Source organism: Laccaria bicolor, genomic scaffold (assembly GCF_000143565.1).
Source record: "Laccaria bicolor S238N-H82 LACBIscaffold_68 genomic scaffold, whole genome shotgun sequence".
Taxonomy (NCBI): domain Eukaryota; kingdom Fungi; phylum Basidiomycota; class Agaricomycetes; order Agaricales; family Hydnangiaceae; genus Laccaria; species Laccaria bicolor.
This window is the reverse complement of record NW_001889939.1, coordinates 83,758-107,124: the sequence shown is the minus strand read 5'-3', so window position 1 is coordinate 107,124 and position 23,367 is coordinate 83,758. Positions and strand designations below refer to the sequence as shown.

Below are 23,367 nucleotides of genomic sequence, written 5' to 3'. Positions count from 1 at the left end.
GCAAGAATTCTAGAATCAAAAGCGGATAGATAGCGAACGTCCAAGGAGTTGCGCAAAAGGGTGGAGCACACCCTTCCCGAATGCCTAAAGGAAGGTTCAGTACTGCATCACCGCAAAAGCACCTACCTTTCGCCTACCTTATCTCCCCCCTGGCAACTCACAACCACCGTTCATACTTAGTTTAAACGCATCTTCTTCGCCTTTCGTCTATTCTGATCCGCCCAAAACTTCTCTTGGTTCGCCTCCAAACGCTTCAGCACATGGTACTGATCATCGGACAGTTTGATCATCCAGTACCGATAATCCCGAGTGGGGAAGGCGGCGACGAGGAGAGACCGAAGGAACGGCTTGAGTGAGTGGAAGTAAGGGTCCATTTTGTTGAGAATAGCATTGTCAAAGTCATGAAAATGACCCATCTTACTGCGCGCCACATATCTCAAGCTTTGTTGAATCCTCTTGTAATCAAACCATTCGAAGACAGAGGGGCTGCTCCGCGATAAGTCGTAATCCTGCTGGACACGGAGATTGCGTGGGCCTTTGAAGACGGCCAGCACGTAGATCAAGGTGTAGAGGATGGACTCCAAGTCATGTTTCCCTTGGTAGCAATGCGGCATTGGCAATGAAAGGGGTCGTTCCCTGGGTTGGAGCAACATCAGTATCATCTTATGATCCATTGAAAAAGAACTTACCGCTATAGCTCGCTCATCACTTTTCTACTTCCACTTCGCCATCCTTCGACTTTTCCGAAATGGGGTCGATTTTATACACGTTGATACAGTCCAGGTGCAAGTGGTCAAAATACAGTGGCTGAGCAGAATAGAAGCCTTGAGAGGGAAACATGATCTTTGCGAGCCCTTCATATTCTTACGAGTACTCTCGAGGGAGCTCTATCAACAAATTGAAATTCATGTCTCGATAGACAATCTTGGGCGCTATCTGTGACTTATGACCACCATCGCGGCTCAAGAAGCGAGTGGCGGATTGAGCCACTAGTTGGGAATCGTCAGAACTAGTGAGAACTAGTGAAATCAAAGGACGATGCGGATGGATCATTTGAGGGAAAGGACACTTGGGTACTTTCGTGAGAGTAGACCTGGCCGAGCCAGTGAGAAGAACTCAAGCTTCGATCCATAGACCCATGCCAATCTTCAAGGGTGGAAAAGGCGGCGGCGGCGCGAGCTCGATATCGACATAGGTGTTCGTCATTCTTGGTGAGGTTCAACAAATTCGCGGAACCAAATACCTACATAACCAAGATTATAGTCGCCCGTCTTTTTTGAACACTTCCCTCTACCTCTCTGATTGCCAGTGATTTCCTTTCATCTGGCTTACTACACACATTCAGACCGTTCCACCTCTCAGCGCTAATAGGCTTGTGCCATGCTAGATCTAAATTTGGTTGAACGACATTCCTTTCACTGATATTGAATGGCCTTCTCTACACCGCCAAATGGTTTCAATCTCTTTTCTCTTCGTGACTTGTGGAGACCATGAATTAATATCTCCTCCGTGATCAGGATAAGACATGGCCAATCCTCCTATTTTTTATCGGGTGTATGATCCATCCTAGACTCAGTCCAAATCGAAATCTCCTCAGTCTTTTATGGCACTGCAATCGGAATTGACAACCTGCTTCGACCACCATCATCACTACCAAGTGCAAAAATGGAGACGGAAACTACAGCAAGCAAACACAACAATTCATGGTCCTGGTTCAAGGTCCTCTTTGTCGTATCACAATTTATCGTCAACCTCTTCTACATGGCTGCGGCTTTCCTGGTGGCTCCTTTCTACATCAATGCCCTCCCGTCAAGGCATTTGGTCACAGCCATCTGGATGTTGTACCAGCCATTATGCCATACAATCTGGATCTTCTTCAGTCCACGATGCATACCACTGTTGTGCCGGACCTTTGTGGCGCACACGATTTTACTCTGTTCTTGGGTTTGGACCATTGCTTTGGTCAAAGAACCATTAGGGCTCAATGGTAGGCAAGGTCATACAATTGAGATACCCCTTTTTCTAACAGACATCAGGCCCCGGCACTCTCATTGTGGGCGTTTCGGGATATGTTGGCATCATCGATCCTATGTTCCAAATCGTTCTCATAATGTCTGAGGTGAATCGGTGCTTGACGGAATGGTCAATCTTTCAGGTTGTGCACTCAAACCTGTCAGCTCGCTTCACTGGACAGGCATCTCTGCCAGGCTCCATGATGGAGAAGGACACTCTGCAGTTAGAAGATGGCTTGTTGGATGTAGAGGGTTCTAAAATTCCCTCACCGTATCTAGTGAGTGGCGCTTTCCCTACCGCTGTGTTAGGCAATTAGCTGATGGAGCCCTTGGTTTATGCTGCAGTACAAATATTCACCGTCATTTTCGAAGGCTTGATTAGGAATATGGACCTGCTTTCATTATCATTTGTACTTCTTACTAGTCTACTTATCCTTGTATCTAATTGCATTCTACTGATGTTGGCTTCCAGGCCTGGTAAATGTCGAACATGTAGGGTAGCCGTTCTCCATTGTTTCTTTTTGAATCATAACCTGATTGCCGGCATCTTTATGAGGCGAGATATATTTGGTGGCAGATGGGCATCTTCAGCTTTGCGGAGGTTGTGCGGAGGTGTAACTTGGCTTGTACGCATTAAAACGAAATCATTGATCAAGAAAAACTAACGGGCAAATGGTGTCTTTGCAGATACGGCCAGGATCTCGGAATCATGAGCAATCTTCAAAAGCAAGGGGGTGCCAGCCTGGGAATCCCGTACCGGGACCCGGTTAGTTAGTCCAGCCACAGGCTGTGAAAAAAAAAAAAGGACGCCTCGGGCAGATGGCCTTAAATCATCAAATTGAGTACCGATGGAGTACTGTGGGGAGCGGCAACTGTGCCAATAAAATTGTGCTGTTTGGTTCTGTTTGTTTCGCGCCAAATAGTCGAATTCAGTGGTCGACAACTGTTATTTCACTTCAATCGATACGTAGGGACCAATTTACAAGTCTATGTTGTTTGTGGTGATATATAATATATTATTATGATTGAATTTAGTAGCCAAGTTCTATATCTGTGTCACTATACATGTCAGATGCATTTTCCTCTGGAATGTAGCCTTCCTATTCACTCCTCACGTCGAGTTGAGCTTCAAGCTCCTGCTGGTTTTGAGCTTTAGACATTCATATTGTGTTCCGGTCTGTTCTCCAAGTTGTCGGAGTGAATGTTGCAAAGGTTTGTCATTGACTGGGAAGTTTGCAATGTCGATCTTGACTTCTGGCCCAGTTTCCAAGTGTCTTTGCCCATGATATAATATACTTGTGGTTAACAAGTCAATATACGCAGAGGTAATGATGATAACGCGTTGCTGACGCCGATAGTCGTGCTTTGGTCGCGCTTCAGTTACTTTCTTTATTGCAACACGTGATCATCGACGTGTCTTACCATGCCATTCCCCCATCATGGATTGCTACCTCATCTGTAGAGGTATTCTTTCAAATTTTTGCAGGCACAAACTCATGGAGCGTAGGATGGATTTGTTCAGGACAGAATTTTATAAAGGGGTTTGGAAGGCTCAAAGTAAGATATTAACTGACAGAATATTTGTATTTTTGTGCTAAATTGTATACAAGCACCTTTACTTATGCTCCACCTACATATATCCACACTTAAAGTGGCAATCTACTGATAGGATAACTTTAGCGTCCTATGAATAAGGAAAGGGAAGAAGAATATTTAGATAAATATCTAGATGCAAGAAATCTGCAGACACAGACAACTTGTTTTTGCATAGGACTTGCCTGGCTCACGCAATTCGGATTTTTGATAGTAAATTAGTAATAATAATTAAATCCGAGAAGACAGACAAGACCTGAGCGTCTGGAGGGCTTGTTTGGTAGAGTAACCAACCAGCTATACCAGCCAGAGTGTAAGCTCACAACAAGCAGGTTGGTTCAGCATGGAACTACCCAAATTGAGCAGCACTCTGGAGAAATTTTCGTTTGCAAATATAAGTACAAGTAGATAATATAAACAAGTTACAGAGTCAGGTTCCCATCGGACGCAGCAATCAGCGCCGATGGGATTTTATTTTGGATACGGAAAAGTTCAAATATTGCAGCCAATGAGTCGATGTGCGACTTGTTGTATGCTTTTGATGTACTCATTGGAAGAATTTCTTCCATGCGGCGCCAGTAGAGCAGAAAGGCGAGAGAGGTCCAGCCGCCTGTTGCGGCAACAATCTCAGGTGGGACGCCGGCGAGAAGGAGTTCAACAGCACCTCCTATACGGAAACTATGACCGAGGATATGCGCGAGCATAGCTGATGACCAAATATTGTTGCAGAACTTGAGAAATTCATGCTTGAGAAGAATCTTCGGTTGGGAAGAGGCAGTGGTGTATGCGAAAAGGGAGGTAGAGTGATTGGAAGATGAGTTGACTGCAAGATGGTTCTGCAGGGCGGCAACAGGGCATAGAGTATCGTTGCGTGCAGTCAAAATCACAGAGGCACCGAGTTCTTTCGTCGTTTTCGTCCAGGGAATGTGGAAACTTGCAGAAGATGAACCATCACGTAACTTGCGAAAAGTAATCCTGAAAGGAGATGAGAGAGATTAAAGGAAGGAGGGAATGGCATACATGACAGAGCGAAGAACATTATAATTCTCATTAAAGGCAGCAGCAGTAGTAACTGTCAACTCGCCCAGTCGACGACAGCCGAAGAAGGCATATAAGGCAAGAGCCCATACAGCTGCATGGAAAGGAGTAGAGATATTTAGGGCACGACGGAGAGCCAGTAAATGTTCGATGGAGACAGGAGCACGAAGGGGCCGTTTGTGTTTAGAACCTTCTTTATTCGCCGAAATACGGGCAAGTTGAACCCATTCATCATCACCAAACCAGGGCGCATGATTTATAGTATGCCATGCGCGGATGCCAGACAACCAGGAACGAATGGTGTTCCCGGATTGCCTGCCTTTGTGCTCTCCAATAAATGCACAAAGGAGGGGGTAAGAGGCAGGCATTCGCGCTTCTTCATTGATGCCCCACGTGTCACAGAACTGTGTAAACCGTAGAGTGCCAGCGGCGTATGTACTTTTTGTGTTTGGCGCATAAGCGCCACAAATTGACATCATTGCACTGTCAACCAAATTTGAAGGGAGAGAAGCAATTAATTGTTGTCTGTGACGAGCGGCGTATGGTGTATCCCAAGTGAATAGACGGTCAGTTGCTGGGACATGAGGGCGTAAAGTGTTGTGAGTAATCTGATGTCCTGCCCGTGGTTTTCTTGCTTTGATAGTACGAGCGGGGAAAGTCACTCCGAGAGTGCGAGAGGATGGGATGCAGATTTCAGGAGGAGATTGTTGCATGGGAACGAGCGTGTCAGATGGGAAAGATGTTGGAGTCAATGAGGGAAGAGAAGTTGTTGAGAATCGATTCTTGAAAGGATGGAGAAAGTTTTGACAGTGTGCAGGGCGCGGAGGAACAGAGGATGTACCACCTACAGTCGTCTCGACAACACGTGTTGCCGGTTTGAAAGGATAATCTAACCTAGAGACAGATAAGATATCAGAGTAACGATAGAGGCAGATAATCTAACCTAGGCATGAATAAAGCATGAGGATAGCTCATCAGGGAGCTTAAAGGATGGGAACATCTGCTTCCCAGCAGGTCCTGGTTCTCCGCGTGAGATAGGATCAGCTGGGTTGGCATGAGACTCAATGTAGATTGTTTTTAAAATGATAGATACAGCCATGAGAGCGAGGTGTGTGCGACGGACTGCGAGGTTCAAATGAATATTGCCGCTGCGGCCTTTATCAAGGGCGCCGATGGTACCTTGATTGTCGGAGTGTACAAGGAGATGTGCGTCACGGATACCTCTTGCTTCAAGAAACTGTACAAGAAGCTCAATAGCTACCGTTTCGAGCCAGCAGATATCCCGGCCCTCAATCTTCCAGGAAGGCGAGAGCTGGAAAGCAGCCCACTCCTCACCAATGATGATCCCGATGCCCCATGATGTGGAAGCATCGACATACAGTCCGAGATCTGATAAAGGCCCAAGAGGGCGAAGAGATTGAGAGATCCCGCGCAAAGTAAGCTTGACGAGCCACCATTTGAGATCAGTGATCAATGAATGTGGAGGGTACTTTGTAAGAAACTCATCACTATGGAAGGCAGACGCGAAGTTAGATAGAGAAGGTAGGTGAGAACGGCCATCGAGGTAGATGAAAGCAATATGACAAAGGGACCCATGAATCTTCTCTACGTCGCGTAAATGACAAGGTCGTCCTTCGAAGTCCATGAGAAATTGAAGGATGCGCTGATGGAACTTATTTCTTTTCCCTTCAGGTAAGCTGACCAGTTTCTTGGGAATGTCCCAGAGAAATCCAATGAAGGTCGTCACAAATGAGAAACGTTCATCACCCTTCTCATCGTGCCATGGAATACCCAGAGAAGAGATGTGGCGGAGCATCTCAGACCGGTCATAATCATAACGGAAGTTGCCGTCGATGAACAAACCAGATTCCAAAGGGAATCGAAAGATCTTCAAGTCGTCTTCATATTTTGGAACTGGAAAGACCCCTTCAGCTCTCCAAATATCGACGACAGCATTCGCAATCATACCAGCATTGCTGCTGGCGCAGGCAGCCCCGAATGGGTGATCATGATTAATAAAGAAATCGTCCAATGTTCCTTGGATGACGAGCCAGGGTTTATGAGAAGGAAGAACTGGGCATGTACAATGAAATTTCTTGATATCAAGGGTACATGCCTGCGTTCCAGGAGGCGCATGAGAGATCTGCATGAACAGGAGTGTAAGCAAGAGATGCAGGAAAAGATTATATACAGAGAAAGAGGAGCATGACATGTAACATTAAAAAGAAAGGCAATATACACCACTCATGATAATCAAAGAATCATCATGCACAATGCATGGAAGATGAATCATCATGCTCGGCACATGGAACAGGAGTCATCATGCTTGGCGCATGGAAGATAAATCATCGTGCGCAATGCACAGGAGATGATCATCATGCTCGATGCATGGGAGATGAATCATCGTGCTAATAGCACGGAACAGGAAGATGATAAGGACGATGATAGAGACAATGTCCTGGGTAACTTAAAATACCGCAACGCACGGGAGATGATCATCATGCTCGATGCATGGGAGATGAATCATCGTGCTAATAGCACGGAACAGGAAGATGATAAGGACGATGATAGAGACAATGTCCTGGGTAACTTAAAATACCCAAAGAGCCACTGGGCACAAGACCAGGGCTAGCCGGCGAAAATGTCTCTACGCACAAAATGCAAAGGAGACATGTAATAAAGAAAGAAAGAAAGAAGGGGTGGGAAATAGACAGAATAGGTGGTGACTCACAATGTCAGCGACTTTTGATGCGGTGTCAAACTGCGTAGGGAATTCATCCTTGCGGATGTGCGAATTGACGGATGCGTGGACTTTTGTCGTTTTGGAGAGGTGTTGGCACACCTGCAGCTTGTCGGGCACTCCAGGATTTTGAGGTTGCATGGAGACGATGAGGGAGGATGATTGGAAGGGGCCACGTAAGATTTGTTCAGTGACCTCCCAAGAGAAAGGACCTGACAATCTGCCTGCGGCAAGTTCGTTGTGTGGCCAGTCGGAGACGGTGTCGGGATAAGACAAGATCGAGGGGTTGTTAGGCATGATAATAGTCTGGGAGAGCAGAGGCATATGACTGATAGGGAAGCCGAGGCGCAGATTAGAAGGAAGAAGGGAATAGTTATCAAAAAGGTGGTGCTTGCGCAATAACAACTCAAAAGCGTCAGCATTGTAAGGGTGTAGAATGTGATTGAATAAAAGAGTCTCTGCAGGAGAAGTGTTGAATAAAGGAGGTCGAGTAATGATTGAAGAGGAGAAATCTGAGTAGGAAAGGGGAAGAGACGACGATGCTTGCACAAATGCGTCAATTTGCAGGTCGCGAACGGCAAATCCATGCGAAGGCGTTGTGGTTTTTGCTCCCACAGAAGGAGCAGACGTGGACATGTTCGTCTTTGTGGGAACAGGGGTGTCCACGGTCGCCTCTGAGGTTCCAGCTAATGCATATGATACGGTTGTCGGGGCTGAGGAGATTGCGGTCGGTATACTTCGCCCATACCAACTTGCCGTCACTTTTGAACTTGATGGGTGTGGTGCTGTCTGCGTGTTGGGTCGCGTCGTGACCTCGCTCGGCACAGATGAGGCAGTCGGGCGTCGAGGAGGAAGATCGACTGCTGCCTGATTGAAAGGGCTGGGAGGGACATGACTGGGAGGAGCGAGGGGTGAGTTTCGGGATGAGCTTGTTGGCAATACTGCTGAAAGAGGATTTTGTGGGCACTGATGACGAGATCATGCCATGGATGTCAACCATCATTTCTTGCTGCTTCTCGGATAATTTGTAAGCCTGATAATAGCGGGCTGCATCAAATTCTCCATATTTGGCCCAGTGTTCCTGACGGAATTTTAATTCATCAGCTTTCCATGCATCATAAAGCTCGTCCTTGGTGTCCTGAGAAGTATAGAAACAAAAGTGATCATTGTACCAAGCACTGTGTGCTTCACATGTGCCCTCTTCATCCCGCTCCTTTTGAAAAAGGTACATGTTACCTGCCGCTTCGGTCCACTGGCTACAAGACAAAGATAGTTCCTTGCCGAAACGCGTTGACAGTTTTTCAATATCCAAAATGACGTTACCTTTTGTCTCGCCAGGATTCGGATTAGTCTTCGTCGTAGCTAGAGTAGACGCCTCAACATTTAAGATATTCAGGTTTTTGTTGAGGAAAAAAGGAAGTGGAATGGCAATGCAGAGTTCGGTGTCGAAGAGGTTTTGTGGGAATGTAGCTTGCCATGGGACTCCCACAACCCAGGGAACCATCTTCTTCCCGTTCATGCAATGTCGCTTTGCAATCCTAGCATCTTCTGCTGAGAGTTTCTGTTCGTCAGCAGGTTTCTGTTTCAGCTTTGATTTGATATCTTCATCCGCAATCCATTTAGCTAGTTTGGAGTAGATCAGACCAGGAAAGGAAGCCGCGAAAGAAGGGACACGGAAGCGGTTAAGGTCTATTTCGTCGAGAGAGATAAGAGAAGCCTGTTCAGAACCGGGTTCCTTGTGAACAGTAGGATTAGACGCGTGATTGAAAGATTTCTGAGATCTTTCAGCATTCTCTTCTTCAATTTCTTTATTCATCTGGAGTATGGAGATCAACGGCAAGTTTTTTAGCATTTGAATGATAGCTGGTGATGTGTGAGTGCGAGGGAGACGAGGAGCAGCGGCGAAAGAGTCAGAAGCAGGTGTAGCCGTGGTTTGAGAGCTTTCAGTGGAGCTTTCAGCACTGGAAGCCGTTGTCAGAGGAATGTCGGTCATTGTAATGGTCGGGAAAAGATTGCCAAGGTTCAAAAAATTCGCTGATGAATGAGAGGATCTTTTTACACGTCAGAACGATAAACTGAACGACAAGGAGAATCCAGTCTCCTTGTCTGACATTCAGAGACTTCTAAGTTGTTTGTACTTATGGGTACAAATGCGAGGTTTTGTTCTGACGCTCTAACGTTATCTTATCCGATAATGAGCTTATCACTCGTTCCTCGTGCTCGCTCATCGCGGATTGTGTTGAAGTAAATACGAGCAGTTGAGACGATCGACCATTTTTTGATCAGGTCTTTGGTGATGGGAAAATTCGGCGGAGTTGAAAATTTGGCAGTGGGTTGCCGCTCCCCAAGCCCAGTGAAAATTGACCCTGTGCAGATCGGGTTTCTCCGGATCAAATCGATATATTTGCCAATTTCCGGCCATCTCCCCTGTTCAGATCGGGCTCCACCGATCCATTTGGCCATTTTTTAGGGTCGATTTTCACTGGGGGCCCCAAGTACTGCATCCTGGCAGATGCATACTCCATCCCCTGGTGTTCGGGGTCCTACTTAGGTGTTCGAGGGTTGTCACGCATGTAGATACACATGTTGCATTGTGTTTGTAGATTCCTCAGTTCATACCACCACATCGTTTCGTGTCTACGCGTTCTCTGTGCTTCCTGCGAGTCACTCGGCACCTCTCCATCTGGTGATGAGAGTGGTCTTCGTCTCACCAATGTGGTTTAGGGCTCACCAATTCTGAGTGCCTTTTTTTGCTATGACTTCTGGACAACATCCAATCTGCTCGGGACGCATCCACCCTCTTCCACATAGCAATTGACTCAGTTCTCTTGGGTATCACCACCTACACACTTCCACCAACCTCTCTGTTCATTTCCGACATGTCTTTCACCTGTGTTTACCGTGTTACAGCGACTTTTCGAGCCACCCTGTTGTTTTGAGAGTGTGGGAATCTTTTTCTTTGTAGGCGCTATACTGCTGTTCGAGCTCCCTCCAGCTTCGAGTTCAAGACTTCAACCTGTCCACTGTCCGCTTCCAGTCTCTGAAGGCTCCCTGCGCAGATCCACTGGCGCATCCCCTCGCAATCTCCCCATCCCCCATAAACATCACACATCCACCCGCTTTCTCGATGCACCCGTTCTTTTGACAGCCCACGTCAACCATCTACCCATCCCTTTTCAGATCTTTTTTTAGTGTCCGTGCACGATGCACATGCGTTTTTGCGACTTTGCGTTTTTCTCCCAATGGGGGAAGGTTTGGTCATGGGTTAGGCTTAGTGTATTGAGGTTGTTGTTGAAGTGACGCGGACGTCGCTTTGTTTGGGGGGGGCACATGGAGTACTGCATCCTGGCAGATGCATACTCCATCCCCTGGTGTTCGGGGTCCTACTTAGGTGTTCGAGGGTTGTCACGCATGTTGCATCGTGTTTGTAGATTCCTCAGTTCATACCACCACATCGTTTCGTGTCTACGCGTTCTCTGTGCTTCCTGTGAGTCACTCGGCACCTCTCCACCGACTGTACCATGTAGCATAATGAAATGAACACAGAATGTACTGGGAGGACTACAGCTTCAATAGAGGCCATAAAGGACTAGAAAAACAAATGATATACACTAACTGGGAAAAAAGAATGTCTGGTCATTTTTTGGACAAAGTTGGTGCTGTAACACAAGAACCAAACATTTTCAGAACAAGCTCTGGTATATGAGACATAGCTAAGGAGGTGTAGATTGTACATACCAAGTCTGGGGATGAATGGATGAAAACTCAGGATAAGGCAGAGCATTCACTGTGACAACTTCCAAAAATGGGATTTGACAAAATAGGAAATTCTGAATGACTGCAACCTACTGAAAGCAATTCACAACTTGAGGAAGAGATATTTTGAACACTGGATTTCCCTGCTATTGTTATGAGCTTCATAAAGTCTTTGGGCTAGAAAATTTATATCCTCCCCTAAAAGGTAAATTTGAACTTGTTCTCCACTTTATGTATTTTTCACTCAATATATTTGTTGGAATGAGGAAAAATGACTCCCTATTAATGTTTGTAGTGTGTATAATACAAAAGGTAGGTAGAAATGTTAAAATGACCATTGCATGATGTCTGTAGAAGTTAATTTCCAGAGTTTTTCTGAAAGTAAACAAGTATCTACAACATCGGTCCTTCTTTTCTGCAAGAAGAAAAAATGCTACCACCCTTTTGAGTTAATCCATGGAGACTCAGGATGTCCTTTAAACAACACCTGAAGTATAATATGATAGCAAATAAATTTACACTGGGTATAACTTGAATAGTCCCCAAGAAAAGTACATTTTGCATAGAGCAATCATCCTGGACCAATCCTTGACATTTTTCTTGGTGAATTGGGGCTGAAAATATTTCACAAGGCACTTCTCATACCTAGGAACACTATCCCAAGGAAATAAACAGAGGTCCTATTCATACAAGGATCTGAGACCCCCAGACCTTTCTAGGCCTGATTTGGAAATCTCTCTGTCATGCTTCAGCAAGCTTTGTGGGCCATTTGAGAAGCATCTGTGCCCAAAACTCAAGAGATAGGTAGAAGCACTTGGCATGGACATTTCACAACACCCATATTAACTGTAACCCCTTGGAAGCAGGGTTTCTTGGAACCATATTGACTATATGTCTCTTAATTTTCACAGTTTCTTGAAGTTTTATTAGCCATTAAATGCTTTATTCCTGGCAATGTGGTCAAATCAGATCATGGAACAGTAATAGTTATGTATATGTACAATACTATGACAATAGATACCTTCTCCTATCAATCCTGGGCAATATTTGCAACTGCAAATGTCCAAGGAGGGGAATCAATTCAAATTCACTTTTTTGGGGAGACTATAGAATTTTATATCTCAGAGACTTTATGGGGCTTATGACAATAGCAGGGAGATTGAGTGTTTAAAATATTTCTTCTTCAAATTGTGAATTGCTTCGAGTAGGTTGCAGTCATTCAGAATTTCCCATTTTGTCAAATCCCATTTTTGGAAGTTGTCACAGTGAATGCTCTGCCTTATCCTGAGTTTTCATTCATTCATCCCCAGACTTGGTATGTACAATCTACACCTCCTTAGCTATGTCTCATATACCATAGCTTAGTTCTGAAAATGTTTGGTTCTTGTGTTACAGCACCAACTTAGTCCAAAAAATGACCAGACATTCTTTTTTCCCAGTTAGTGTAAGGTATTCATTCATTTCCTGCCATATATCAATATCAAATTACATTGAAATCAACACTGCATCCTCATTACCAACTCATTACAGTACTAGACTACTTCACAGTAGACCGATGACATGAAAAATATTCAAGAATCTACTGTACGTTGTGTACATTCTATGTATAACAGCAAAAATTGACACTACCATCGAGAGGGAGCCGCCTGCCCTTGATGCAGAGGGCTTTGCAATCTGCCCAGATTGTGGTAGCCGTGTAAATTGTGGGACGATCGGCCTACCTAATCTCGTGTCCTTCGAAAAGGAGAAGACTGTGATGCACTGGACAGTTGCCTTTGCGGAATAGTCCTCAACGGCTTGGAGGATGAGGTCCTCAAATGCAAACAAGCTGGTTGCGAGACCCAGTGGGTAAGTGCATTGCATATGAGAACTGACTGATTTTCAACTCACGTTTCCATCTAAAATGTGTTGAAATGGTGCAAGCGCCCCGGAATTGGGTCTGCGTGGCTTGTGCAGCTTCTGGGAGAGGGCGCAGGTAGTTCAACCTCAGTCGCCTTTAAAAAAAAATCGACCCCGGGTCTTTTTTTTCAATGCCAGCACCCCCTTGTTCAAAAGATGGAAAGTGGGGCAGCAACGCGAGCTTGATATCGACAAGTATCGACATAGGTGCCGGTGAACATTCAAGTTCGCGGGGCCAAACATCCAGCAAATGCCTCCGGCAGCTTCCGCGCAGTTCATCGACATTACTACCCAATTACTAATAGGCTTGTCCCGTGCTAGGCATCATTCCTTTCGCTAGTATCGAATGGTTTTGTCTATGACATTTAATCGTTTCAATTTCTTCTTATTCGCGACTTATGGAGAGAATTGATATCTCTAAGATGCCCATGACAGTGTACCCTTCGGTTCGGACCCCACACGTGAACCTAGACTAATAAAAAGCGTTGGCAGGAGCGATTCCAATTTTCAAACGTTCACGTTCGATCTTCACAATTCAACGTTCAACCTAGCCCAGTCCTAGCTGGGGGGATGTGGAGGCCTTTAAGGTGTTTCTCACAGCATGCTCACTCGTCTCACAGCTTAACAGCATATCCATGCGTTGAATGGGTCTTACAAGGTGGCGTTTTTGCCCTGGGTTACGCTGTATGGCGTTGAAGTACCTCAGCCTGTCGGGAAATTTGCCACGACTGTCAGCGCTGGTACGGTGCTTGGAGCTTCGCCCGTAGGCGTCGCAAATGATGGCGCGACGGTCTACGTTGTAACTGAAGTTCAAAGTTTCACCCAAACTACCCAAACCGTTCTAAGCACGCCCACTACCATCACCTGTGAGTCCTTTTGTGTCATCGTCTTTCCCTTCGATTCTCAAGCCAAGGCGGACTCCACGAAAGTAGAACAGGACATTGCAGTCACGTTCTCTGGAGTAGTGGGTGTTGGACGCGCCTCGTGTTTACTCGATGGAGAGGGCGGTGGGCAGTGTGGTGCAGAGATTATTGCGGATTTGCTGGCGTCAACAACCCTATGACGGTGCTTAGCACGAGGTACACGGGCAAGGCACAACCGTTCTTCACCCTCAACAACGTCCAAACACAGGGTCTGTCGTCCTTGGGTGACTGGAGTTTCTCCGTCCCATCCCCAACGAGCCAGACAACGCCTCGAGCCACAAATTCATCTGGTTTCTATTTCAGGCCTCAGGCAATGTGATTTTTATTTGGACGTTCTACGTGTTGTACGCCTTGTTTTGATGGATAGGGTCATGCCACTCGAACTGCCTCATGGCAGGGATTGAACCCACCATTAGGCGGAGATTTTCAGATGCCTTCCTCTCTCAAAATCGTTCATTTTCAATGAACCCCTGACCTGCTTTCAGAAGATGCCTTCCTCGACGTTACTGACCTCCGGACCTTCTAAAGTCCAGGCACCTTCGATCTCTTGATCATGGACGCCAGTTGCCCTTCGTCGCAGTTGCGTTACTATACGACGTCAAAATCTTCTCCACTTCCTGGGCTGATCTTTCGACTCTTACCTAGGGTCCATAGTCAGAGTCGGACAGTTTTATAGTTGAGTGCGTGGACGACTTGGAGTAGCGTGGAGTGGCTGATATCTACCTCAGAAGATTCAGCCCTTACGTTATTCCTTAATCACAATCGACCACGCCTTTAACACGATAATATGTGAGCTCCGCCTGCTTGTCATCATTTATTGGGAGCGTTCTCAACGTCCAAAGAGTTCATCAGCCTGACTGTTATCTAATCCAAGAGGGTGCATTCCGAGACAAATGTCTTGTAACCGTGACATTATTGAATGCTCCCTCCAAAATGGCCAGAAGATTGCAAAATCTCCTTCCAGCTCAACGACGAGTGCGCCCATCCTCGGGTATTCAAACTCGTAACCGGAACGGTCACACACCCACGGCGATGTTGCTTCCATCCGAGCGGTCAAGATTGTCCGCCACTTCTGCAGGGGCCATTTCTTAGATGCGATGGATGAAGGTGACGAGGAACTGCACCAGCTCGCAGATACGCTATTCAACAAGTTCGGCGTCATCAAGCCTTGGCTAGTCAGTGAAGGGTACCGTCGCGGCACAGGATCATGGGGATACGAGCTTCACAGTGGTGTCAACAGGTGTTTGCACCCACGACCGGTTAATGCTTCGCTTTCCAGTTCCCTGGTCAATTCCTCCAGCAAGACCTGTACGCTTGGGATACATTGGCTTACAACATTGTCAACAGCGCTTCTCGTGCATACTCTGAGGCCCTATCGGCCGTGACTCTGGCCGACGCAACGGATACTCACCAAGAGATCACTACCATCACATGGTATATGGTGGCATCATCGATCCTATGTTCCAAATTGTTCTCATAATGTCTGAGGTGAATCGGTGCTTGACGGAATAGTCAATCCTTCAGGTTGTGCACTCAAACCTGCCAGCTCGCTTCACTTCTCTGCCAGGCTCCGCGATGGAGAAGGGCACTCTGGAGTTAGAAGGTGGCTTGTTGGATGTTTAGGTCACCTGTCCATCTTAGTCGCGGGGTTCGAATTTGCGGAAATATCTACAACTTTGATACAACTTCCACGCTGTTCAATGTGTTCATCGACATTACTACCTCTCGCTCAGGCTTGTGCCATGCTAGACCTTCCCTGAACGTCAAGGACTGACATTCCTTTCGCTAATATTGAATGGCTTTGTCTATGCTTTCAAATGGCTTCGATTTCTTCGCTTCGTGACTCGTGGGGACCTTAAACAATATCTCTACGATGCCCGTGACAGTGTCCCTTTGAGAACATTGACGACGCGTGTGACGCCTAGCTATAACGCTGAGTCAGACCCCAATCTCTTTCAGTGATCGGGATAAGCCCGTGGCTGACATTTCTCCTGTTTTTTATTCCATCCTAGACCCAGTCGAAGTCGAAATATTCTCAGTCTTTTAAGGCGCTGCAATGGGATCGACGACCTCCGGGGATTGCTTCACCAGCCATTGTCATTATCAGATGGAAACCATAGCAAGCACACGCAAAAACCAGTGGCCCGGGTTCAAGGTGGTCTCTGCTGTACTGTTACGCGTTCTCATATCCATAATCTACCTGGCCACGACTTTCCTGTTGGCTCCTCTCTTCATCGAGCGCCTCCCGTCACCTTGGAAGACTTTAGTCGCGGTGGTATGGACTTTCTGCCTGCCGTTCTGCCTCGTAGGCTGGCTCCTCTTCATTCCATCAGACATGTCGCCATCGTCCCCGGTCGCCGTGGCACTATTGTTTTCCTTCTTCTCCTGGGTTTGGTCCGTCGCCCTGATAAGAGATACATTCGGGCTCAATGGTAAGCGAAATCACATAATCGAGACCTCCTTTTTTTGATGAGGCTCGTGCAGGCCCTGTCACGGTTGTCGTGGGCATCATAGTTGTCGTCATGTTCGACTATTGGTTCCGAGGAGTTTTGGAGATGAGTGGGGTGGATCGGTACTTGATTGAATGGCCAATACTCCAGGTTATGTGGAAGATCGTGGAGCCAGCTGTGGGGAACCTACCAGCTCGCTTCACTTTACGGGCATCTCCACCAAGCTCCGCGGCGGAAGAGGACGCTCCGGAGTTAGAACTAGGTTTGTTGGGTGTGGAGGTGTGTAAAATTCCCCCACCGTATTCAGTGAGTGGCGCTTTCCCTACCGCTATGTTGAGCAGTTAGCTGATGGATTATGCGCTGCAGTACGATTATTTACTCATACCTTGAAGGCTTCCGAGTAATAACCTCTCAGGAATATGGACCTGTTTTCATATCATTTGTACTTCTTACTAGTTTATTTTTGTATTTAATTGCATTCCACTGGTGTTGGCTTCCAGGCTTGGTGAATGTCGAACAGGGTCGTCGTTCTCCAATATTTTTTTAAATCACAACCTGGTTGCCGGCATTCCAGTGAGGCGAGATGAATTTGATGGTGGATGATATCCTTCATGAAAAAACCTAACGAGCAAATGGTGTCTTTGCGGACACAACTAGGATCTCGGAATTGTGGATTTGGACCTTCAGCTTGGTTTCTGTTGGTGATCTCGTGTCCCCTCTGAAGGATTGTTAACTCAGAAGGTCAGAGTCTTACATCCACACCCGCATCATGAGCATTTTGTCGTCGTAAAGACATTTACTTGGGTTGCATGCTGGTCAACAAGAGGGAGATTGAGGAGCACTTGCCATCGGTCAAACGACCTAAAGGATTCAAACACCCGAAAACCGGGCGTAAGATCTGATATCTGACGACCTGAGAGCCCGCGATGAAGTGCTCAGATGTCAGAGACGACGATAGCTCCACAAGTCGTCCTGAAAAGCAATCTCGAAAATCAATGCGACTGAGGGACAGTGCAAAAGCAACGCCTGCCTAAACCGGGAGCCTTGAGATTGTTTCTTCAAAGCTCAGCCAAACGGGCTAGAAAGCAAAACTACAATTATATTCCTGACAGTTACTGCTTCTGTCAAACGTCAGGATCTCGAGTAATCTACCAAGACACAACAAACGCTCACGAAAAGAACTACGCCGCCGTCTTTTCCTTCTTCTCCAGGACCTCCACCCACTTTCTCGGGAACCAACCCTCCCTACCTTCCCTCGTACGACCCTTCCACCACTCCCCATCCACGTCCAACCTAGGGTCAACCTCCGCTCCCGTTCTCGGGTCAAGTTTACCCATAATCGCCACAATCTCATTCTCCTTGAGCGCAAGCTCCGTCTGATTCGATGGCACAAAGGGGTATAGTGCGCGTGCGAATGTGAGTGATGATGGATCGAGCGGGGGTAGTGCTTGGCCCGGGAGCATGCCGCCATTTTGCGCTCGTGCGCGTTCGGAGAGGATTTTGACGAGTTTGTGCATGGCGTATGGGATCCCGAATATGGCGAGGAGGAAGATGATGAGGGGCTTTTTGCTTGGTTTTGTGTGTTGAGGGCCGGGAAGGGGGCCTTGAACTGGTCGTCCGTTGATGAATTCTCGGAAATCGTGGTGGTTGATGCCGTTGTTTAGAGACGGACTTGAACGACCGGTAAGGGTGTCCTTCATCCACCGAAGGAGGCCGAACAACCCCAAGACGCTTCCTAGTGCGTTGCGGAGCTGTCCAAATTGGTCGATAACCCCGACCATGGCGAAGAAGGACGAATGGGTCGCCATGAATGTGGATTCGAGCATCTGAGCGACTCCAGAGAAGGTTTGCACAATGGAATGGATGAGGGCAAAGGTGTGTTGGGTTGTGGATTCGAGGGTTTGGGTGAGGGAGGGTTGGCCGTCGGGGCCTAGGGGCAGACCGTTGGGTCCTATCATGCCGCCGCCCATACCCATTCCTCCCATTCCGTACCCTCCGTAGCCCATGCTACCCATGCCCCCGTATGACCCCATACCTCCGTATGACCCCATGCCCCCGTATGAGCCTATGCCGCCGTACCCACCGTAAGTCCCCATGCCGCCGTAGCTGCCGTAGGTGGAAGCACCCATCCCACCATATGATCCGAGGCCCCCGTAGCCTGCAGTGCCGTATGTCGTCCCGAGTCGTGAGTAGGGTGATGCGCCGTACGCAGAGTAGGGCGTTGTCATCTGTGATTGTGGGGATGTAAAAGATGCAGGTCGATCGGGGACGGCTGGCGATTGCGTTGATGTTGTTACAGGCTGGGCTGGGGTTGAGGTAGAAGCTGGCGAAGGCGATGGAGATGGCAGTGAGCCATTCAGTGAGCCATTCAGTGAGCCATTCAGTGAGCCATTCAGTGAGCCATTTCTTTCCCAAGGTTTTGGAGGCGAAGCCATGGTTGTGATAGTTAGTAAGGAGAGACAGGAAATAACACAACCGGTAATTGCCGAATAAACTCAAAACTTCCTCTTGCCACCAAAATGGCTCAACAGCGAATGGCAATCTGGGCTGCAGAGGCTGATCTTGACGAGGATGTTGATCTTTCGCTGGCTATCGGAAACTATGGTCAGAACGACCACTACGAGGACTGTATGTGGATCGCAACTTTCATACTTTTGTTGACGTTGATATCGTCTCCTTGCAGCACCTATCCCACAACCTCAAATCGATGAATCCACGCTCATAGCTATGCAGCAGCACATGGCACAGCAGGCCGCCTTTTCCCAGATTCCTGATGTCGTCAAAGGGGTGCGTTCACCCTCCATTTCTTCGTATTCGCATCTCATCGGTTCAACAAGTTTATCGTTCACTTCCACCAAGCTGTTCTGGAAAATAACCTCGCAGAGATTACCGTCGCATATGAGAGCGGATGGAACAAATATACTGAACAATTCTACTCGAGAACGGAATGGCCAGAGGCAGAGTTGATTGCTCCCCTCGTCAATGACGGTGCGTCTCGATTCTATGTTGAAGCATAGGAAAAACCACTTACAAATTTTAGATCCCATATTCCTTATCCTCTACCGCGAACTTTATTACCGCCACGTCTACTCACGCCTCCAACCTAACATCGACGATCGCTTCCATTCATACGAAAACAGCTGCGAGCTCTTCAACTACCTCTTAAGTCCGTATACGTCTTTGCCCACTTCGTCTCGGTCTCACCTGTCTTTTCAGACTCCGAGGGCCCAGTTCAACTTGAATTGCCTGAACAATGGCTTTGGGATATCATTGACGAATTTATTTACCAATATCAAGTCTTCTGCACCTGGCGCTCAAAAGTCAAGTCAAAAACAGACGACGAACTCCAGATGTTGGCAGAGGGTGGCCCAGTTAGTACCCTTTCTATAACCTCTGCTCATCATTTACCTAGGAACATAGGTCTGGAGCTCTTACAGCGTCCTCAACGTCCTATACTCACTCATGCAGAAATCCAAAATTAACGAGTATATCGTTGCACAAAGAGAGGGTAAATCCCCAGAAGAAATTGCGTCAGTCCCTCTCCCTCTTTCCATTCAAACTTTTCTGATTTCGTTGATAGCGAGATCGTTGGCGAGTACGGCCAACGACCGTTATACCGGATGTTGGGTTATTTCAGCATCATTGGCCTTCTCCGCGTGCACGTCCTCCTTGGAGACTATACCCTTGCACTGAAGGTCATGGAGAATGTTGAACTCAACCAAAAGGTGCTCCTCATAATCGTTATCCTTGTATGATTTTTCTGACTGATTGATATGATAGTCACCTTTCACCCGTGTGACAGCTTGCCATGTCGCCACATACTACTACGTTGGATTCTGCTACATCATGCTCCGCCGTTACCCCGATGCCATTCGCACATACGTGACGATCTTGAACTTCATCATGCGCATGCGACAATACCATACCAGGAGTTACCAGTACGATCAGGTATGCCTTCTTGATTTCAATTTGGATTTGGAGAGATGTTCATATCTTGAATAGATCAGCAAGACTGCTGATAGGATGTATGCGTTGTTCGCTGTATGCCATGCCCTTTCGCCCAGCAGGTTAGATGACAACATTGCCAATACAGCCAAGGAACGGTATGGGGAACAATATGCGAAAATGATACGCGGAGGGTAGGCACTTTTGTCTTCTTCAATTCTCTTATTCACTAAAGCTGAACGACCTGCCATTTAGCGAGGAAGCTCTCCCCGCATATGAAGAACTCTTCCTCTACGCATGCCCAAAGTTCATCACTGCAAACCCACCGCCGTACGACAACCCCATCGCAATGAACGCCTTCCTATCCCTGACCTCCCCGCTCGAATCCCCAACGTCCGCCCAGCCCTCCTCGACAGACGCAACCCACCGCCACCTAAGCCTCTTCCTCGCAGACGTCGCGGCGCAGTCGCCCGTACCTACGCTGAGGAGCTTCTTGAAGCTGTACACGAGCCTGGGGGCAAAGAAGCTCGCAAATTTCTTGGATGCGGACGAGGAGGAGATGGTGCAGGAGATGATGGTTGTTAAGCAGGCTAGTAGGAGTGTGAGCCGCGCTGGGACGGAGGGGACGGGGTTGTTGGATGGGCAGACGATTACGACGAGTGATTTGAATTTTGTTATTGATGAGGTAAGCTTTCTCCCTTCCCTTCCCCTCTTACGGCCTTTCTAATGGTATTTGATGATAGAATATGGTGCATATCGTTGAATCGACGGTGGGCAGACGGTATGCGGGGTGGTTCATTAAGAATACGGAGAGGACGCAGAAGATCTTTGATGATCTCCGGAGCATGCCTCTGCCAACCCCGCCAAAGTCTGCTGTGGCTGCTGCGCAGACTGCTCAAGCGACGGGCGCGGATAAACAGAAAGGGACGAGGACGGGCGGTCAGAAGGTTGCTTGGGGTGGTGTCAAGGTTGCTTGATTGGACCGTTCATGTTTAAGACCTTTGTGCAATGCTACTTGCTATGAACATTGCTTCATTTCATTGTGTTGTGTTCTATGAGAACTGGGCAAAGGGACTGCATGTCTGGCGGGTTGCTGCCTCTTCGTCTCCGACAGTACGAGAGTCATACGATTGCATTAAGACATAAGATAATGAATAAAGCCATACAAGGTGTACAAGTAAGGATGGGATGAACTCAAAAAAAAGTTGCGAAGCTAGGGGACGACTCGCGAGTCCTGTTGAAAAAAACGAATGTGAGATGACTGAACGTTAGCCATCGTTATAGGACGGACTCGGGTCTTGATAAATAGGGATGGGAAAAGGGTCAATGGTCCGCCAGACGGATGAGGTGGAAAAAACGAAACAGTGAATATGCAGCAAAACGAAGGTTACGATAACATAGACGACGACAGTAAAATGATGGTGGGTACGAGGATGTGCGAGTGGTGTTGTCTATTAGCGAGGAAGGGAGGGTAAAGAGGGCATAGGAATAAAAAGACGAATATAGATAGATACCGACGAGGGGCAACGAAGGGGTACAGCAGTCGATTATTTCACTTGGAGGTCTTTTAACCCCCTTGTCGAATTTGTCCGATATTGCGTGAAGGACCTTTTGGTGTGAACCATGATACAATAGTAGACCTCCATTTTGCGCACTAGGTGAACAGTATAGGCAGGCCGGTGGAACATCTGCAGGATTGGTGTCAGGCTTAATTCATGCGGTGGAATACGATGCTATACTTCGTGATCTCCCCCTCGGACCCCACGTCGGCTCAATTATATTAGGGAACTCCAACCCCTCAGCAACATTTCCCCCATGACCGCTGTGGAGACCTCGCCACCTCACTATACATCAACGTATATCAAAATGGGTTCGCCAACGCCCTCAATCTCGGGAATGACGCATTTGAGGTCAAAGGCTTTTGCGAGGACGATCTTGAATATCTTTTGCACGTTTATTGATGCAGAGGTGGAACAGAATATTAATGATGCGTGCATAGCTCGCGCGAATCGTTTTGCCTGGGTGAAAAATGAGGTTGGGTAGGCGGAGGGTCAAAAAAGGTTTCGCACCTGCTTCGTTATTTCCTCTTGTTCATCTCGAGGAAATGTAGCAAATTGATCAAACTTCGTGCCGATTAGAAAAGGAATCGCAGTCTAGAAAAAAAAGGTGATCAACTTTTTGGGAAAATGACAGCTGTATGGAAGCAATTCTGAAACCAGCTCGTCGATGAAATCCAAACGTCAGGACTCGGTATCCGTTCAAGTCGATGCATTGCACAAAAATGGGGATGGAACAGATACGAACCTTGTTGAATCCTCGTGCCTGCCGATACCACTCCTTCACAGAATTTAGTGTTGATTTCCGTGATAAATCAAACATGAAAAGGATTGCCACAGCGTCATTGCAGACAAGTGGTAGCATGTTGACGAACTCGCGTTGACCGCCCAGATCCCAAATTGAAAACGTGATTGTCGTTCTTCGGACGGAAATGGTCTTTTCCATAAAATTGACGCCTGGTCAAGGAGTATGATCAAGGCGATGAAAAGGTAGACGGGGGGAGAAAAGAGTTACCCAGCGTCTGGATATAATCCTCATCGAAACTTCCTTCCACGTACTTCACCATCAGACTAGTCTTCCCTATCTGCGAATCTCCCACCATACCCACTTTGATGACGACACTGGAAAATAGATGAGGGAATATCAAGCGAGCCTGACGAATGGGTCTAACCTGTTCTTCTCGTCATTATTTTCAAGGAGTGGATGGGGATTTTGTCCTGAGGGTGGCGTTGAAGTCGACGAAGAAGCGGAGGTGGACATGATCTAACTGATCAGTAACGATGGCTATATCACAACGCGTTGATGCCAGTGCAGGGCTTTGGGGTATCGGAGGGCGGGGAATGATGGGTATATGGAAGTAAGGTGAAAGAACCAGCGAAGAAGTGGAAATTAGGAAATGAAGGACGCGTTCCGAGTTAGACTGGCTGTTGTCTGCAATTGTTGGGAGAGACACC

The 23,367-nt window shown here is 47.2% G+C and overlaps 4 protein-coding genes across 4 annotated transcripts; 2 read left to right on the top strand and 2 right to left on the bottom strand.

Moving 5' to 3' along the window:
* Nucleotides 1-176: 176 nt before the first annotated feature.
* Nucleotides 177-614, bottom strand: LACBIDRAFT_334697 (uncharacterized protein; the record flags this gene model as incomplete). The annotated part of the gene is made up of 1 exon (XM_001889466.1): nt 177-614. The coding sequence occupies one exon, from the start codon at nt 612-614 to the stop codon at nt 177-179; it is 438 nt and encodes a 145-aa protein (XP_001889501.1).
* Nucleotides 615-1,665: 1,051 nt separating this feature from the next.
* On the top strand, nt 1,666-2,493 carry LACBIDRAFT_334696 (uncharacterized protein; the record flags this gene model as incomplete). The annotated part of the gene is made up of 3 exons (XM_001889502.1): nt 1,666-1,987; nt 2,037-2,290; nt 2,485-2,493. 3 exons carry the CDS (start codon nt 1,666-1,668, stop codon nt 2,491-2,493), a joined length of 585 nt encoding a protein of 194 aa, XP_001889537.1.
* Nucleotides 2,494-9,252: 6,759 nt separating this feature from the next.
* On the top strand, nt 9,253-21,333 carry LACBIDRAFT_334691 (uncharacterized protein; the record flags this gene model as incomplete). Its single annotated transcript, XM_001889501.1, has 11 exons — nt 9,253-9,292; nt 19,095-19,198; nt 19,249-19,399; nt 19,452-19,577; nt 19,628-19,782; nt 19,832-19,941; nt 19,992-20,136; nt 20,192-20,359; nt 20,414-20,550; nt 20,612-21,041; nt 21,100-21,333. 11 exons carry the CDS (start codon nt 9,253-9,255, stop codon nt 21,331-21,333), a joined length of 1,800 nt encoding a protein of 599 aa, XP_001889536.1.
* Nucleotides 21,334-21,479: 146 nt separating this feature from the next.
* On the bottom strand, nt 21,480-23,173 carry LACBIDRAFT_295890 (uncharacterized protein; the record flags this gene model as incomplete). Its single annotated transcript, XM_001889465.1, has 6 exons — nt 21,480-22,010; nt 22,207-22,374; nt 22,426-22,509; nt 22,661-22,869; nt 22,928-23,034; nt 23,085-23,173. The coding sequence occupies 6 exons, from the start codon at nt 23,171-23,173 to the stop codon at nt 21,924-21,926; spliced, it is 744 nt and encodes a 247-aa protein (XP_001889500.1). The 3' UTR covers nt 21,480-21,923.
* Nucleotides 23,174-23,367: the final 194 nt, after the last annotated feature.